General features: G+C 47.4%; 2 protein-coding genes across 3 annotated transcripts; both read right to left on the reverse strand.

The window, feature by feature from the left end:
• BMI1 (BMI1 proto-oncogene, polycomb ring finger) lies at positions 1-8,691 on the reverse strand. Its single transcript, XM_062494376.1, has 10 exons — positions 8,611-8,691; positions 3,432-3,565; positions 2,921-3,017; positions 2,148-2,203; positions 1,975-2,025; positions 1,603-1,711; positions 1,467-1,512; positions 820-918; positions 416-496; positions 1-330 (listed from the first exon to the last, which is right to left on the reverse strand). Exons 2-10 carry the CDS (start codon positions 3,541-3,543, stop codon positions 1-3), a joined length of 981 nt encoding a protein of 326 aa, XP_062350360.1. The 5' UTR covers positions 3,544-3,565; positions 8,611-8,691.
• A 1,854-nt stretch (positions 8,692-10,545) lies between these two features.
• On the reverse strand, positions 10,546-14,051 carry COMMD3 (COMM domain containing 3). 2 transcript variants are annotated; one of them, XM_062494390.1, is made up of 8 exons: positions 13,915-14,051; positions 12,925-13,036; positions 12,757-12,820; positions 12,637-12,671; positions 12,264-12,324; positions 12,116-12,172; positions 11,956-12,015; positions 10,546-10,904 (listed from the first exon to the last, which is right to left on the reverse strand). In XM_062494390.1, exons 1-8 carry the CDS (start codon positions 14,045-14,047, stop codon positions 10,845-10,847), a joined length of 582 nt encoding a protein of 193 aa, XP_062350374.1. In that variant the 5' UTR covers positions 14,048-14,051; the 3' UTR covers positions 10,546-10,844. The 2 variants fall into 2 exon arrangements, with proteins under 2 accessions (XP_062350374.1, XP_062350382.1); XM_062494398.1 differs by having other exon boundaries at positions 12,925-13,053; positions 13,920-14,047.
• Positions 14,052-18,300: the final 4,249 nt, after the last annotated feature.

The following is an 18,300-nucleotide window of genomic DNA, read 5'->3' on the forward strand; positions in this document are numbered from 1 at the left end:
TCAACCAGATGAAGTGGCTGAGGAGCCATTTATTGATGTTTTCCGAGCTCTGTTGGTAAAGGAGGACTGGTGGTTACTGCTGGGGCTGCTGCTGGTGCCATTCATGGTGCTGGAGATGTGGGGGAACTGGGGGTGAGGAGACTGGACTGGTGTGCTGGGGCTGGGCAAACAGGAGGAGGTGGAGGGGATGCCTCCTGCTGGGCTGCTCGCCTTGTCGCTCCCAGAGTCACTTTCCAGCTCCCCACTATTATTCAAGCCTTCCCTCTGGTGACTGATCTTCATCCTCTTGCAAGTAGGTCGGACACGGTATTTCAAGGGCAGAGGCCCATTCTGAAAAGCAAAAGGGAGACCCTGGTAAGTGCCCTGCCCAGGCCATGACCTGCACCCTCCCAGGAGGCACATTGGAAATACTCACCCGCCTCCAGGTATAGATGTAGGCAATATCCATTAGGGTGTAGTAGTCCTTCAGAGGCTCCTCTTCATACATCACATCGATCTGTTCAAGATACAAACCCTTGCATTAAGGAGCATCCAGGCATTTAGCCCCAGCATGTGACTGCTCTAAGGTAAAAGTAGCCCCACTGTCACAGATATCACAAATACAACAAGGAGCAATTTCTCAATACTTTGGTATTTACAGCACTAAAAAAATTACAATGTCACCAAATTCTACAGACAGATATTTTTAAAATAAACCAAATAATGTATGGCACGCTCCAGAAATATTTGACTGCTACCACTTGCTGGGACTGGCTGCAATGAGAAAATGAGTCCTACCAAAAACAACCCCCAAACAAGTCACTCTTTCCCTATGGGTACCTGGAAAGTGTTAGGTATATCCATCTTACTCCGCAGGAACTTTCTTAGATGCATCACTGTCATTGCTGCTGGGCAGCGCAAGTATCTTTTGTCATTCACCTAGTGGCATAGTAAAGAAAATCAGCCTACTGAGAATGAGCAATTATTCCCACCAATGTTGTATTCAAACGTTTCAGGTTGAAAAAAGTGCACCTTACTAAATTATGAACTGTAATACAACAATGCCTGCTGTCTTAGAGGGCACATAAGAAATAAACAGCAAATTATAGTTCTAGAGAAAGTGATTTAAAATTGTAACTAAATTTATATGTAAATATTTGCATTATATTTAACATATTTTTAGGGTACATATGCAATACATTTTAAAAAATAAATTATTAAATATTTTCCCCAAACTTCGACAAAAATATCAGATTCTGCTTGAAAAATAATACAGCAGATATTTTTAATTTTAAAAAGTTGCCTGCATATACAGAGATATGAAAATGTTTTACCTCTTCTATACTTAGTGCCATAATAGGAGGTGTGCTTCCTTTGTTCTAGATACACATACCTACATTTTTAAAAATTTTTTGCAGCTACAGACCTGCCCCCAAGTTGTGTGTGTATGTGGTATGTTTCCTCTGGAGTAAAGGAAAGTTATTTACCTCTTCCTTTGATTTTTCTTTCTCTTTATTTCCTTTTCGCTCCAGTCTGTGAGAAGAAGTTACACAATTACAACAAATAATAAATACAGGTGCTATCAAACAGGTAAACATAAAATTTTGCAATTCTGAAACTTGCCTATTCTGGTCAAAGAATTCAATGGATAAGCTTATTATCTCGTCGTCTGTTATAATTCTTTTGTCTTCATCAGCCACTTCTCCCCTGTCTTCATTAGAGCCATTGGCAGCTGCACAGAAATTTCCACAATAATTTACATTTTGAAATTCAAATCAGGAAGAACTGCAATTCTCAGTAACAAGAAAAAAAAATCTTCACAGTAAGATAATAAATGAAAGCTACCTGACTGTTAAAACAATAAACTTTTATTATGCCGACTTTACTTCTTAAAATTCTGTGATGGTAATACATCACTTGTAAGTTAAAAAGGAAACAGTAAAAACATCTAGCTGAATGCTATACATAATAAAGTTGCGAACGAGAAGCTTTTACCATCAGCCGACGGATGAGCAGCATAAAAATCCCTTCTTCTTTTCATTTCATCTAGATGGAAAAGCATATATTTTTCTTTTAGTAGTTACTCTGTAACTCACAGTATTGATATAGGATAGCGGTTCTGGTTTTGCTTTTGTGCTTTTAATAAAATACCTGATTTAACTACTTACTTTTGAAAAGGCCTGGTACTAGCTTGTATACAATATCTTGGAGAGTTTTATCTGACCTGAAAAAAGAACAATCCCACAACATAAAATTAAGTAGATGAAGCAATATTTTAATCCAAATGGTAGCTCCTCACTTATAAACTTTCACAACAATGAGGCATCTTCATGAAGTGGGAGGCCAGTCATAAAAAGTTGACTTACAGGACCTTGTAATCAAACTAACCCTGCTCTAAATACCACCCTGAACAAAAACTCATCCGTATTACCACAACTGAAAAAGAATTCTTTCAGACTGAAAGAAGGCCTTAAAAACTACATGTCCTCCCTAGAAAGTACAGAGAGCAAAATGCAGTGCTGACACAAAAGCGTTTTTGAAGGGCAAATGATATTTTAAAGGCTTTTGCCTCTTAGTTTGGAAAGTTGCAGCAGGATTTTTCATGACTAGGAGTTGTGGTTAGAGTGACGCATGTCTTGGAGATACAGAAAGTAGAGGTAAGAACTGTGGGGATGGTACAGGAGAATGGGCGAGAGGGAAGAGGCATCAATGACTGGTATATTCTAAAATAGATCAACAAAAACATCTAGAGGTATCTTCAGTTTCAATCTGTGAAGAAAACTCCAAAGAGAGCACATACACACGAGGTAGCTTGTAAATTGACAAGCCCTTTCAGATTTAAATTGCAGACGAAGAGATAACATTTACACCGACTACTGCTGGGTCTCCCCATATAAAGCAAAACGAGAGATGCAGTGTGCATTTCGCAACTTTCTCCTACCTGATATTCAAAAGCGGTCGAGTTTTGTGAACTTGGACATCACAGATAGGACAATACTTGCTGGTCTCCAAGTAACGCACGATACAGGTCTTACAGACTGTAAGTCAAACACCACAGGCTTTTAGTGATGCTCCTAGGTGCCGCTCAGATATGCATAGATAAAGGTGCGATTTTCTAAACTATGCAAGCTAGAGCAAATCGTCCATTGTCAGCAACATGCTGCTTAAGCTAAACAACTACCCAAATAAGCTGCAATTACCATGAAAAGGAGACGCTTATAGTACATATATTATTACTTTTAACAAAGACCGCAGGGCCATCCTCAGAAAATCTGAACCGCGGCTGGAACACCTACTTCCCCTCCCGTCGGAGAGGAGGAGGAGGGCGTCGGTCCCGAGCCCCTCGGGGGATTTGGGCTTGGGAGGATTTTTTTTTTTTTTGCATGTTCCCGGGATGCCGGGAAAGAAGGGAAGCGGCGGGGGGAAAACGCGGAGCGCCCGGTCGTACTTACAGGAGTGGAGACACTCTATGATGGTTGTTGCATCAATGAAGTACCCGCCGCAGAGCACGCACATGAGATGGGGGTTTAGCTCGGTTATTTTGATTCTGGTTGTTCGGTGCATTTTGGCGTGGCGAGGAGCGGCTCTGAAAGACACACACACACAGAGGACCGGTCAGCGAGGACGAGCGCGGCGGCGTCCCAGGTGCCGCGGTCCGGCGCATCCCCTTCCCCCGTGCATCGCATCGCATCCTCCGGCGCAGAGGAAGACCAAGCGCGGAAGACGAAGGCGGCGGCGGCGCGGGGCCGGGCGGCGGGCGAGGGCCGGTCCCGAGGCCGGCGGGGCGTCCCCGCACCGCACCGCCCCGGGCCGGCCTGGGCGCAGCCCCGCGGAGAGGCGGTCGTTCCGCGGCACCCACCGCGCCGTTCCCCGGCGGGCACGGCGCCGTTCCCGCGGCTCGGCGGCCCCGGGCGGCTCGGGCTGCGCGGGCGGCTCGGCTGCGATGCGGCGGGGAGCTCCGGGGGCGACACGGCGGGCACCGGGCTGCCGGCGAGCAGCACAAAGGGGAACCAGCGCCTCCCGGTGCGGCTGCCCTGGCATTTCCGGAGCGCGGGGAGGGGCGGCGGGGGGAGGGCCGGAGGGGGGGGGACACACGCACCTCGGAGCGGGGCCGGGCACCGGGACGGCGGGGCCGGCCCGCCGGGGGGGGCCCGGGCGGCTGCCGCTGCGGCTCGGTGCCGATCCGGATCTGCTCCGCTCTCCGAGGGGGTTGCTATAGCAACTTACACTTACACTTGGCATCCTGCCACCGCTGGGAACACACGAGAGCCGGGCGGGGGGCGGCCGGGGGGGCGGGTCGGGCCGGGCCGGGCCGGGCCAGGGGGTGGGACGCGGGGCCCGGGGGCTGGCGGAGGGGGTGGAGGAGTCAGGGAGCCCGCGGGGGTCTGGGAGCCCGGCCGCGAAGGGAGGGGAGGGGGAGGGCGGGAGCGGCCCGGGCGGGGTCGGCTGCCACAGCCCGGAGGGTGCCCGGGCGCGATGTGGGGCAGCCCGGGCGGAGGGGGCGGCCCCGGGCTTTGGGGTCTCAGCCTGGCGGAGGCGAGTGCCAGAGGCTCCTCCCGAGCCTCGGCCATTTCGGATCCTCTCAGGGGCCTCTCTCCACGTCGACTCGGTGCGAGGAGCTGGTCTGAGATAGCTCCTCTCCCCCCCCCCCGCTCCCTCCCTCCGGCGAGAAGAACCGCGCCGCGCTCCCGGGGACCGAGCCCCCTGCACCGCCAGTGGGGTGCCGAGCCCCAGCTCCCGCTCCATCGCGCCGGCATCCCCGCTCTCTCCTTCTCTGCTTTCCTCACTTTTCTCCTTCCTAGCTTTCTCTCACGCCCAAATCTTTTTCTTTCTCTTTCTTTTCTTCTCCGACCTTTGACGCTTGTTTGAAAACCATCCCGCGGACGAGGCAAGCGAGATGCAAAGTTTTGCAAAAGATGTAAAGAGATTTGCATCACCAGAGTAAGGTGCTTGGACGGGAGAACACACGTCTCCGGATCCCTAAGTAACCCCCCTTTTCAGCAATAAAGCACACCGAGAAGGTGGGGGTGGGGGGGGGAAGCCCAAACCGACTTTAAACGGTACATTAGTGTAAACATGCGAAGGACCATGTGACAAGATCATTCCTAAAGCTAAATCAACACCTTGTCAACACAACGCAGAGACAAGAGTGAAAAACAAATGTCATTTTCATAGTCTGAAATCCATAAAACCCCATCGGATGCACTGGCACCAACGCTAGGCGCATACACACTGTTTAAAATGAGAGGGAATAACAGATAAAGGGAAAAGCGCACACGGGGAAAAAACCCTGACAGCCACATCAATTGTAGAGTAAATTATTTTCTGTCAACCAGATCCTGAAAAATGTAACGTAACAACGTTGCTCCAGTCCAAGCTATTAATTTCCCCAGGTGAGTGCTCCCGGCACACCAGCTCCTGTCCTTGGTCCCCTCTCCTCCCGAGGCACCTTTCGTGGCTTTCGAGCCACTTCTCACCGCACCACCGTATGCCCAAGATGCGAGCAGCCACTCGCAAACTTCAACGTTAGGCAGAGAAAAAAAAAGAAGGGGAGGGGGGGGAAAAGCAACACACCACGCTTTCTAAAAGCTTTGAACGTCAGCCAAACTGACCAGGACAGGGGTACAATATTCATCAGAAGTGTGCACAGCGCCAACGAGCGACCCCGACCAGGAAAGTTCTCTTGTTGCTGCAGGAGAACCCCCGAGTGAACAGCAGAAAAAACACCCCAACATCAAACCATAGACGGCCAGCAAAAAGAAAAGCAAAGTTCCAGAAGCACCAAGCCAGACCAGGTCCCCAGAGCTGTTCCCAGGACCGTGCGGGAAAGCAAGACACCCGCTGCATTGTACTGCGGTTTAAATGTCGCTTCCAGGGTCCCTGACCCTCCGCTTCTTCCTTTTAAACTGATACCGAGGTTTTGCTTTTCCTAGAAAAGGCAGAGACGGAGTTTCTGCACGCCTCTCTGAAGAACCCAGTGCCCTGAAGCCGGCGGCTCTAGAGTCCCTTTACGTACTTACACATGGACAGGCTGCTTTCACGGTTCTGTGTTTTATTTGTTCAAGTCAGTACCTTATAATTCATAAATATCTAAACCGAAAAAAAAACCAAACCCCCCCCCAAAAAAAACAACAAACCAGCAGTGACCGAGGTCACACAAGTCGGCTGACCGAGAATTCCTTCCCAGCCCTGACAGACTGGGACAAACCTTTCAAGACATTAACGCGTTTATTTCACACAGGCATAGCCCCTTCCTAAATGGAGGGGGATTAAATTCAACCGTGAAACCTGTTTTGTCGAAGCAACCCCTAAATGTGGATTATTTATTGCCCAAAATTAGCACATTTTCAACATGCTATGAGCTATCTTGAAAACCAGTGATTTTCCCCAGCGAGCTGAACTAGGCACCTAATTTCTCCCCAAAAGCCACCCGCACAGGCACACGCGTGTCTGTGCCTGCGGGGATGTAACATGAACACAGCATATTTTACTACAGCAGCCTGACTTTAATATCTCGGTACGAGGAAACCCTTTCAGATGCTTTTTCTGCTCCTGCTGATCGCACGGTGAATGCCAACACTTCACAGAAATACAAACAGCCTCTTAGCCAGGACAATATATATTTACACACTGACACATGGAACAACTAAACGTAAAATATATGTGGATAATATCTGCTAGAAGTAAACACTGCCAGCCAATTGATTGTACAGAGGCCTTAAACAAGTTATGTCAAAATGAAGAAAAACAGAAGTGCATTCTCCTGCTAAGAATCAGCTGCATTATTAAGAATCCATAAAGGCAATAAGCTATCAAACCTTCCTTGACAGGTCTCTAACAGAAAATACATACATAAAGAATAGAGGCATCACTCGGGTAAGTTTGTGTACTTTGTACCCATCTCCTCTCGGAAAACTCTCATCAGGAATAAAGCAAGCCTTCATTCTACATCTTCACCCATTATCAGCCAGAGCCACTTGTACTATCGAGCCTGTTATTACTCTTTCGCTTAAGAATGGCCGCATATGTTTTAAAGGAGAGGACACTAGTCCTTTCAGAAGAGGCACAAGAACCTCAAGTATCTCTGCACAACTCGCTGTAGCGAGAAAAGACCAGAATATTGGCAACAGAGTGCAAAAGGACCCCAGTCTCTTAGATCGCCTCCCTGGGACTAGGAGTACGACACAACCTATCTACTTTTAAAAATACACTAAAATGTTAATTTTGTAATAGCTAAGCGATCAGGTAGGTCAAGGCTTCGTGTCTCTGGCAAAGTGCAACACAAGTCTCAGTTTCCAGGACGGGCTGCACAGAGTCATTCAAAGTAGTTTTAGTGGACTGTACCGAATGTCCCTGGTCTTAGAGACAGTCCCATAAGAGAAGCTGCTCTCAGCACTACAGACAACGCAAAAAAAAAAAAAAATTCTTTTAGCGCCAAGCTTGCAAATGGGCACACATGTCCAGGTTTTCTTCGACTTTTCTGGAGAGTGGAGAAGTGAATCAAAGTTTTTAGAGGCTGAAAAGTTACTGCCTCACTTTTATGGAAACGCAATTTTTCTCCCTGCTTATTTTCACCTGATTATTTGCAAATGTTTACAGCAAACACACAGAAACATCCCGCTTTATATATTGCCAAGGCCATTCAATTATAAAAACATAACACCAGCAACTTTCAAGTGCTGCCCATAAACAGCACGAGGAGCCCACTCATGACATCTTTAACATCTGACAAAGGATTTCATGTAAATTTACCCTTCCCGGGCTCAGGGGGGGAAAAAAAATACCGACCAGAGAAAAGAAATTCACACACACCACCCCCCCTCCGCGTCCCGCAGACACATCACCTTTGCTCCAAAGGCTCCAGCAAACCGCTCGCCCCAGCTCCTCAAGACCGCATTAAAAGTGCTATCCTTACCCCCCAAAAAAGTTATTTCTCGGCGTTGACCACCCCTTGCCTCTCCCAGTAGGCACAAACCCCTAAAGTTCAGCATTTAGAGCAGAAATGTAAGAGGAGACATTGGAAACAACTGGGAACCGCCATCTTACAACCCATCCAATTTCACAGAAGTACTTGTCCAACTTAAGTTAATAACATTTTCTGCTGGGTGCCCCGGCGCCTAACAACCCCCCTAGGAGGATCGCTAGCCCCCGCTGGCTCCGTCTCTATAAAATGGGTGCGTTATCTGACATTTTAACCCCCCCCAGACACATTTCTTTCGGGGAGGACTGAAATCACTTGACCCAGGCAGCTCCAGATTTCACGACCGTCCCTGTTTAATCAAAATCTGCCTTTAAACAAAGGGCGCTCGGGCCGGGTTGGCAGCAGGGTCGGGAAATATAAATATTCTCCTCGGGGGCCATGTGCACAGAAAGGTTTTAGGGGGCGTCTGGAGAAAGAAAGGAACTAAAATTTACAAATGTGGGTGCGTAACGCGAGCGAGTGCACAGGCTGCTGCTGCTGCGTGTCTGTATGTGTGTGTGTGGCTAGAGCAGCCTGTCAGCGCTTTTCCCATACGGAGAGCTCGGGGGACACCTAGGCGCCCCTTTGCAGCCCCCAAACCGGCCGAAAACCGCCGCCGAGCCCCCTTCGCCCCCCGCCCTTGGTAAGGCGACACCTCGCTTCATACGTACCCGGAAAACGGAGCCGGTGGGTGATGATCGCAGGGGCCAAAAAAGACAATGAAAGTTAAAAGTCGTTCAGCAGAAAATGAATGTGAGCCAAGCGGCCATCTTGAAATGAACTGCAGACGCTGTCAATTGCAATAAGCTTATTGCCGCCGCCGCCGCTGCGCTCCGCTCATTTTAGTTACAGAACGCCCGGGTCTCCTCCGCTCCTCGCGGGCCCTTCTCGCTCGCTCCCTCGCTCTCTCGCTCCCTCCGAGTCGGCCGCCCGGGCGGCTCAGGCGCTGGGAGCGCACAGTCTCCCCGGTCCGGATGGGTCCTCTCTCCACCAGCCCATTGTCTCTCCCTCTGCCCCCCGCTCCGCCTCGCGGCCTCTCTCGCGTTCCTTCCTTTATTATTATTGCTATTATTACGAGTATTATTGTTGTTGTTATTTCATAGTTGGTGGCGGGGACCCGGGGAGGGAAGGAGGGCGGGCGGGCGGGCGGGCGGGAGGAGGGCGGAGGAGGGAAGAATGCAACGCTGAAGGCACACAGTGGAAACTGACACCGTCCCCAAAATGGCTCGGAGTTCGCCCGCCCCGCCAGCGTCACGTGGGGCGCCTCATTCCTTAAGGGCGGCCTGGGAATTAGCGGCGCTGCCGCCGGGGCCCGGCAGCCTCCCCGTGACCCAATCCCGCAACCCGGCCGCCTCCTCCCCCTCCGCCTCCCCCCCTCGCTCCCTCCCTCCCCTCCCCCGCCCGCCACCCCCTCCCTTCCCTCCCTCCTCCTTTCCTCCCTCCCTCCCCTCCCCCCGGCCCTGCACGCGCTCGCCCGCGCGCCGCCGATGCCTCCTTTTCCTCCTTTTCCTCCTTTTCCTCGCCGCCCGCCCCGACCCCCGGCCCCGCACCGCGGCTCCCGCCCGCCGCAGCCCCAGCGCCTCCCGCCCTCCTTCCCCGCGCTCCCTCCGCCCTCGCCGCGGCTCCCCTTCGGCCGCTGCGCCCCCCGCCCTGCCCGGCGCTGCCCTCTCCATCCTGCCCGCCCCGCAGCCCCACAGCCCGCACGCCCGCCGGCCCCACGCGCCGCCCGTCGCGCTGCCCCCGCGGCCCCGGCGCCTCCCTACGCGCACTTGTTGCGCGCTCCCGTCCCCGCACTCCCCGTCCCGCCGCGGAGGGACCCCCGCGGGGACCCGCACCGCGGCCTCGCGCCTCCGCCGCCGCGTGCGCGCTGCCGCGCGCCCCTCGCCCCGCCGGGGCCGCGCGGAGCCGCCGTCGTCGAGGCGGCGCCGTCCCCTCGAGGGCCGCGCGGACGCCGTTCCGCCCCGAGCGGCGGCGGGGCCGGGCGCCGAGGGGACCCGCGGTGTCCCCGCACCCCGCGGGCGGAACGGGCAGCCGCCGGAGCGGGAGGGGGGAGGAACCGGGGAAACCGTCGCGGTGCTCGCCTCTGGCGAGGAAAAGACGCCGTCCGCCGCTCGGGCGCGCGGGAGCGGAGAGGAGAAAGCCCCGCTCCGCGGCGACGGAGGGGCCGCCGGCGCCCATCCTCCGCGGGCCGCTCTGCCTTGGCCGGCAGGTGCGGACGGACCGCGCCTCGGGAGCCCCTCCGCACCTGCCGGCGGAGACCAGCGGTGCCGGGCGCGATACCTGCCGGGAGCGGCCGCGCCGTCGAGCCGGAGCCGCCACCCGCCTCTGCTCCATTCCGCGGCGTCTGCCGGCTTTCCGTGAGGCGCCCCGGCTCCCCCAGATTAAACTAAGTCCTTTCTTGGCCCCCGCGTCGGGGTCCAACATTTCCTCGTAGGAGAGATGTAAGACCGGCTGTAAACGACGAAGGGCGGCGGGCGATTTAGCAAACGCGCCTTAGCCGCGGCAGGGGAAGAAGGCGCTTTTGCCTCATTGGGCTGATCTAACGTTTAGCATCTTACTTTTAGGTACAGCTGATTCATCCATAGAAATTGCACAACAGGCATGAATAAACTTTTATTAGATCATAGAGAAAAATAAGCAGCGAGAGTTGTAAAAATACACAAAATAAGATACAAGGAATACTTTAATGATACAACAGTTCCTCAAATATTTAACAGAAGTTAATAAAAAAAATTACATGACCAAGGACTACCCAATCCTGATGTTAAAAAAAAAAAGTTGTTTCATTAATTCACATCCAAGAACTTAAAACAAAAAACAGTTTGCATCAAGAGATGAAATACATTTGTCATTTTGGAGACACTTAGGAAGGAGAGTGCTTCAGCAGGCTGACACCTTCCTTCAATCACACCTGAGTCGCTCGTTCTAGACTTTTTGCAGCATCTTTTAGCTTTCCCACTAAGTCCTAAGAGATGAAATAGTGTTTTAGAATAAGCACACTTTTAAAAGGTCAGCCAGAAGAACAGACTATTTTTTTAATACACAGATGCAAGTGAAACCAGCACTTTGTAGCACAAAGAAGTGTTGCCACTGATAAACAATGCAAGCAAACAACTAAATAGCTCTGTATTTTACAATGTAGTCAGAAAAGTGGGAACTGAAGGAAAATGCTTTTAAAAATGTATTTTCTCCCAAAATAGATCATTACTATCAACACGTAGATTTTATTGATATTGCCACAATGGCTAATGCTGACATTTGCTTCAGGCTCTGAGGTACTACATGGATTTCTAAAATACTGAAAATATTTTGAGCGCAATTTTGTACCAGGACCAGTCTCCAGCCAAAGCACATCAGATTTCATTATGCCAGCAAACCGCCTAGAAACACTCATTACTGACAAAAGGACAACTTTTGAGACATTTAAAAAGAGGAGGTGTAAACCTTAAGTTTTAATATCTTGCTTTTCTTCTCCCGCCAAGCACTCTTCCCGGTCCTCCACAGTTTGGTCACTTCCAAGCATTACAATACCTCTATTGTTCAGTTACACATTTAAATCGCTGAACAAAGATCAACGTTTGTTTCAGGACATTTCTTACATGTCATTAACACCACTGAAGAGCCTTCAGTTCCTTCTCTGTTTTTAATCATGACACATTTAAATCACTCAACCAATTTCTTTAATCATTTCTCTAAAGCCCAGGAAATCAGAATTTCAGAAAACTATGAGTTTCCTCCCACATATACTTATGGATTACAGTTATGAAAACAGACAAAATATTTATGCACGTATATAAAATACTCCCCACGCAACTAAATTCAGTTACTTTCCAACTTTATTTGAAAAGACAGTAAAAATACACTTGGATAACTTTTATGGAAAATTCTCTTACCCTCCCAGTACTGGATATATATTTTTAAGCAAGTGTATATGATTTCACTTTGATTGGCAAGTTGTTAAAAACACGTACATCCACAATTGAGGCTAAGCATAGAATGATCAAGGAAACAAGTACCTGTAATTGCTCCATTGTACAACTAAAACTAACATCTGGGTGTGATCCTGAATCACTGTTCTGAAGGGGGAAAGAAGCAAAAAAACCAGCAATGTCTATTTTATTAAAAAAATATTATGAAACTGAGTTTTTTCCTTTGAGGGTGTTGGGAGTACTGTACCTCTACGTTTAAGGTCACCAAATAGGAAGGCTGGTAAGTTTTATGAAGCTGACTGTTCTAAATAAAAAACAAAGAACATATTAAAAGGCCAGGTCTCAGCATTAAAATATAAGATGACTAAAGAAACACCTTGATCTGTTAAAAATACCTTGATCTGATATTCCAAGCGCCAAGACACATCAGTTATATGGAGAGGAGATCTTCCTATGCTGAAAGACACAACAGGTACAAGTTCCCTATGCTAAAAGAAAAGGTCATTTTCTCAGGCTGTCCATCAATAAAGGACTTTTTCATGATCCTGGTATTGCTTCTTGGGAAGCCCTAAAAGACTATTTAAGAGTAGAATTCCAAATGAAGAAAAGTTTCAACAGCTGTATTCTAGAGTTTGTTAAAAATGCACTTTATTTTTTAATGGAACAATATAACTTATTTTAATCACCAAAAGTATGCAGAAGTGTTTTCCAGGACAGTTTCAAAGTAACTGTAAGTGAAACCATGTCTCTGCTGAGTGATTAACCTACCTTCCCAATAGGATTTCCAATGCATCCTTGTTTTTCTGGAGTGAGAGAAAAAAAACTTGCTAGTTTAAATAAATTCCTATGAAAGCAGAAAAATTAATATGTTAAAATTGGTTTAAAAACCTGATATTCGGTGCAAAATTGTTCTATTCTCTCTTTATCCAGTTTGCAGTCTTCTAGGCATGTGCTACGGGGAAAAAGAATTTATTAGTTTTTTGTTAACATTAACTCAATAGTACACTTTTAAGTAACAACCGCTGGAAAAATAGTGTAGCTTCCAAATATGAGTACCTTATAGCAGATATGTCAGCTTTCTGCTTCCCTGCCTCCAGAATACACGTTGCAGCCGCAGCATGGCAATGTTTTAACACTGTAGGGTCAATATCTTTCAGGTCTGGATCGTCTAAAATAAGTGAATTACTGATGACGCACATTTGCCAAACCCCTGCACACGGTACCAAAGGCTGCTGCTCGCCCTTTGAACGCTATCCTTCCCGCAAAAACTTCAAAATGAAACACATTTGGTGTTTCAGAGCCAAAGGACAGAGCAAGCAGGCAAGGTGAGGAGGTGGAGGAGAAGGTGAGGGGCTGAAGCACTGGCTGGAGCAAACCGTACCAGGCGGGGCTGTGCGGCGCTGAGCGCCCCGCCGCCTCTACATCCCTTTCCCATTAAAGATTAAATAAAAAAAGAAAAAAAAGGAAAAAAAAAAGAAAATAAAGAAAGAAACAAAGAAGGATAACCTCAATTTCCTCTGCGAGCCCCGTCCACGACCCTCAGCAGCCTCTTAATGGCGAGGAGCGGGACCGGGACCACCGGCCGAGAGGGGCACCGGGACCGCCGCCCCCGCCCGGCACCCTCCGTCCGCGGAGGCGGCGGCGGAGCCATTAACACCGCCAAATTAATTGTACGGCCGTGCACCCTCGCGCCGGGGCCGCCGCAGGACGCGTCCACTCGCGAAACCGGCCGCAGGATCGCGGCGGAGCGGCGGGGGAGCGCCGCCAGCTCAGCCCACCCCGCCCCGCGGACACGAACGCGCGGGGGGACCCTCCCCGAGCCGCCCCCTCTATTTCGGACGGCTCGGAGCCTTGTTGAAGCAGGCGCGCGTTAGCGATGACACCCCGCACAGCGGCACCCCGGAGCCGCCCGCGGGCAGGAGCCGCCCCGGGAGTGCGCGTGGGCAGCGCCCGCTCCGGCGCGGACACGCGCGGACACACACGCGGGGGCGGACGGAGCGGCGCGGCCCGCACCCCGCCCAGCCCCGCGCCTTTGCCGCGCCTTACCCAACCCGGCCTGCGGGTCATCCAGGAGGCTGCGGAAGGCGGCGCGGAGGAGGGCGGCGAAAGGGCGGCGGGGGAAGCGGCGGGGGTCGCCCAGCAGCCGCCACCCGCCCTGCGCGTACGGCGACAGCTCCATTGTGGGCGCCGTGACCTTCGACACGCGCCCACGTGACGCGCGCGCAGCTGATCGCGGGCGCGAGGCGGGGCCGGGCCGAGGGGAGGGAGGGGCGGGGAGGGGAAGGGAAGGGAGGGGAAGGGAGGGGAGGGGAGGGGAGGGGAGGGGAGGGGAGGGGAGGGGAGGGACGGGACGGGACGGGACGGGACGGGACGGGACGGGACGGGACGGGGAGGGGAGGGGAGGAGGTGCTGGTGCCGGTTCCGCGGCCGCCCCCGCTCCTCTGCCCCACCCAGCTCCGCCGCCGTCCTCCCCACGCGTGTCCACAGCGTCGCCCCTCGCTGCTGTGGGTTTGGCGTGGTCGCTGATGTTGTTTTCGTGGGAGGTGCGCCATAAAGTCGTGTTTTGGGGTGTAATTAGCCATTAATGAGTCTTAAAAGTGCTCGTATCTCATGAAATCCCTAAAGCGCTTGTATCTCAGTAGATGTCTAACGTGCGTGTGTTGGTGTGAAGTTTTTCAGCCCAAAAATGTGTTGCTGGCAATGTCAAATCCGCAGGAACAGGATTATCCCTTCATTATATGGAATCATAGAACCACTGAGGTTCGAAAAGACGTTCGAGATCACCAAGTCCAGCCCCCGACTGGCTACCACCATGCCCACTCAAGCATACCACAGAGTGCCACAATCCACTCGGATTTTTTCACATTTCCAGGGACGGTGGCTCCATCCCCTCCCTGGGGAGCCTGTTCCGATGCTTAACCACTCTTCCAGTAAAGAATGTTATTTTGCTTCTGAAACGCTTATGTGTATCATCACATATTCCTCCCCTCTCCACGTGGTTATAGATTTGAGTGTCAAACCACGCTTTTTACCTGTGGTTATGGCCAGCTGAAATGTGAAGTTACTACTAAACTAACTTCTGTTTTCCTAAATTAATTTTCTAACCAGGATTGCTGTTGCATTTTGGCAAAAGGTTTTGCACATTTTGGCATACAAAAAATAGTTACCGGTAGACAAAACAGCTTTTTGTGGGGATTTTACAAAAGGCGTACAACTGCTGTCTAAAAACATCTTCATGAAAATCTGATAAATTTTTCACGAAGTATTAACCTCTTATGTCAGCATTTTATTCTTTAAGAATTGAAATATTGCCATAATCTTCAAAAATACTAAAGTTTACTTAAGTAACTTAAGAGTAAGCAATGAGATATTTTGCGGTTATATCTCAGCTAAGGACCAAATTGGGACTGATGTAATCAAAAAAGGTAAAGGCCTTAGTGTGTTAAATGAATATGACCTTTGGATTTCATGTACAGAAAATATTTTAGATCTTTTTTTTTTTTTTTTCTTTGTGTGCTCCTATTCTGAATGGTCGAGAACATTACTGTGTTACTTGGCATTCTTTATTGAACAAACATTTCTGCTGAACATTTCTTAAAGGGAAATGCAATGCTGAAAGCTACTCAGCCTAAAAAAATAAGAGTAAAAGCTAGAGGCCTTTGCCAGATTAATTATTTTAAAATAATGTCTATACAATGTCAAAAAGAACAAAAAATTTAATTTCTTCTGAATTTTCATGGTAATTGACTGGTAGCTGATTTAATCAAAAAGTCTTTTGGAATTTTGTATCCATCACTCTCACTAATTACAATCCGCCATCTAAAAGCTTGGTCCAGCTTTGGAGGCCAGTTCCAGCTTTGTCCTAGTACAGATGGTAAAATTAGCCTTTGCCACATCTCACCACAGCACATTTTATGTCTGCTTGAATCATGCTACATTTGAGATAATCCCTCGACTTACTTTCTTTTAATTTTTTTGATTTTAATATTTTTGTGATATTAATTAATTAATAAATATTTTCTGCAAACCAAGCCAATGTGTGCATCTCCCTCAGTATGGATGCAGGCTATCAAAAGATTCTGCCTCCAGTTTCCTGTCTCCTGTGGGTTGTCTGGCCACTGTGTTATTAAAAAAAAACCCCATGTTTGTATACCTGGGTCTTAATTGTGCCAAAATTAAGGTAAAGAGGAAAATCAACTGGCTCTCAGTTCTAACTCTCATGTACAATATTAGGCAACACGATACTGTGAAGAACGAACAGAGAATGTTTTGGAATATGGTCTGAAATACCACCTCTGGCCTCACACATAAAAATTAGTACCCCTGAATTGACAAACTCCAAGCTTCAGAGTCTGGCAGACCGAAGTCCTGGTCTTTATTTTTGGGGTTTTTTTTTGTTGGGTTTTTTTTTTTTTTTTTGCCAGAAACAAGAAAGGGGTGTTGACAGGCAGGTGGGCTGACAAATTAAGACTTTCTCTCTTTTTTTGGTATGGTTGTCAAATACATACACAATACCTAAGAAATGCCAGCATAAAATGGAGGTGAAGAAAAACCATAACATGGAGGAGAGAGTTCTGAGCTGTAGAATTACAAAGGTAAAGAGACCAGGGCTATAGAAAAGGGTTGTCACCTAAAATATATTAAAATGTTCACACAGGGTATGGTTGCACATTACAGAAATTTCTTCTTAAACATCCCCTTATCATTTATAGCATATTGAATTCTATAAATTAATATCTAGCTTTAAAGGCAAAACAACTGCTAAAGATTCATTACAAGCTTATGTAGTACATGTAACTCTCATCACAATTTCATCACAAAATTTATATTATCAAGTCCTCTACCCAGTCTCCCAGCTGGACTTTTTATTTCTTTCTTTTTCCTTCCAAGAAGGTAATGAGATGGATTCAGGTGGAAAGATTGCTATGAGAATTTACTACTTGTTGAGAGCATATACTGATTTTACAGAGCTGTTCATTAAAATTTCCTAGATAAATCTAACCTGTATATTGAATAAAGATATTATGATGGAAATGCATAAATACTTGAATAATAATTAATCTGGGAAACATGCTGTCTCAACCTCTGCCAGATAATAATTTTTACAGCTTGGACTTTGTTGCTTAAAACAAAATAGTTCAACTATTCAAAATGAAGGAAAATCATTAACATCTTCAGAGGACTAATTCATAAAATTTAAACATTGGCATAAGTATTTCTGAAAAATCTCAGATTAACATTTTTTTTCATTTTGCTTCATGTATTTCTCTTCATAGTCTTAAGAGACAGTAACATAAGATGATATTCTAATACCAGTTTTCAGCCAAATTATTACTGAATTCCAAGACTTTCTTCCACACATTAATGGAATGCCTCTTGAACATTTCTTTTAAGTCAGTATCAAGCCTTCTTCACTATAAAATATATTTTTCTGAATAAAATATTTTGAGCAGTTCAAAACAGTAAAAATAAGTCAGCGTTTTCTACAAAAATTATTTCTTGCTGGATTAAAAATTTTTGAGACAGCATCATATCCATATACCAGTAACTGACATGACCACAGAAATAAAGAAAAGGAGACTGTGTATGCCAGAAAGTCAAGGAAAATTTCTCTCATGATCACAGGCACAAAAATGCAATATTAAATAAAATACTCCCTTGAACCAGGCAATTATATGGATTATTTAATTGGTATGATTATTGTGTATCTGCTGAAAGTGAAGTACTTGTCACATATTAAGAAGAAAATACTTGCTTTCAGAAATTTTTGGTATGTATTAATTTCAATAAATGCATTGTTTTTCTAGACACAAGGACTATTCAACAAAACATGTTTTGTTTGCTTCCAAATAGTTCTGATTAACAGTTAAGGACCTTAGCTTTTTATTTAAAGATGTGAAAGCATTTGATCTATTTTGGTAAGGTAAAACCTATAGTAGTTGAATACATTTTTTGCCAGGTATTTAATATTTTTGGACTATTTAACATGAAAACCATTTTTTGTACTAGGTAGTATTTTTGAAGTTAAATGAGATTAATTTATTAAAAAAGAAGTAGGTCTTATCTATTTACCTTTTGATTAGCTTTATTCAACTTGCTTTTATCTTCTATTTGTCTAAACTTAAAGTCTTTTGATTTTCTCTATATACATGAAAAAAGCCGGATATTCCTAAGCTGTAAAAAAAAAAAAAAAAAAAAAAAAAAAAAGAAGAAGAAGAATGAAAAATCTAGAGCTTACACATTTTAATTTTACTTTTATGGTATTGATATTTCAGTCTTTATTTAAATGTTCAGGAATAGAGGCAACCAGAGAAGTACCGCTGCTTAAAACATTGTAGTTCCTCTGATTTTTAACAATTCAGGAAAATCTTATATTTTGTAAAAGTTCCATTACTCTCTTATTTTATGAAAACACAAATCAGAACTCTAGAA

Source organism: Cinclus cinclus, chromosome 1 (assembly GCF_963662255.1).
Source record: "Cinclus cinclus chromosome 1, bCinCin1.1, whole genome shotgun sequence".
Lineage (NCBI taxonomy): Eukaryota > Metazoa > Chordata > Aves > Passeriformes > Cinclidae > Cinclus > Cinclus cinclus.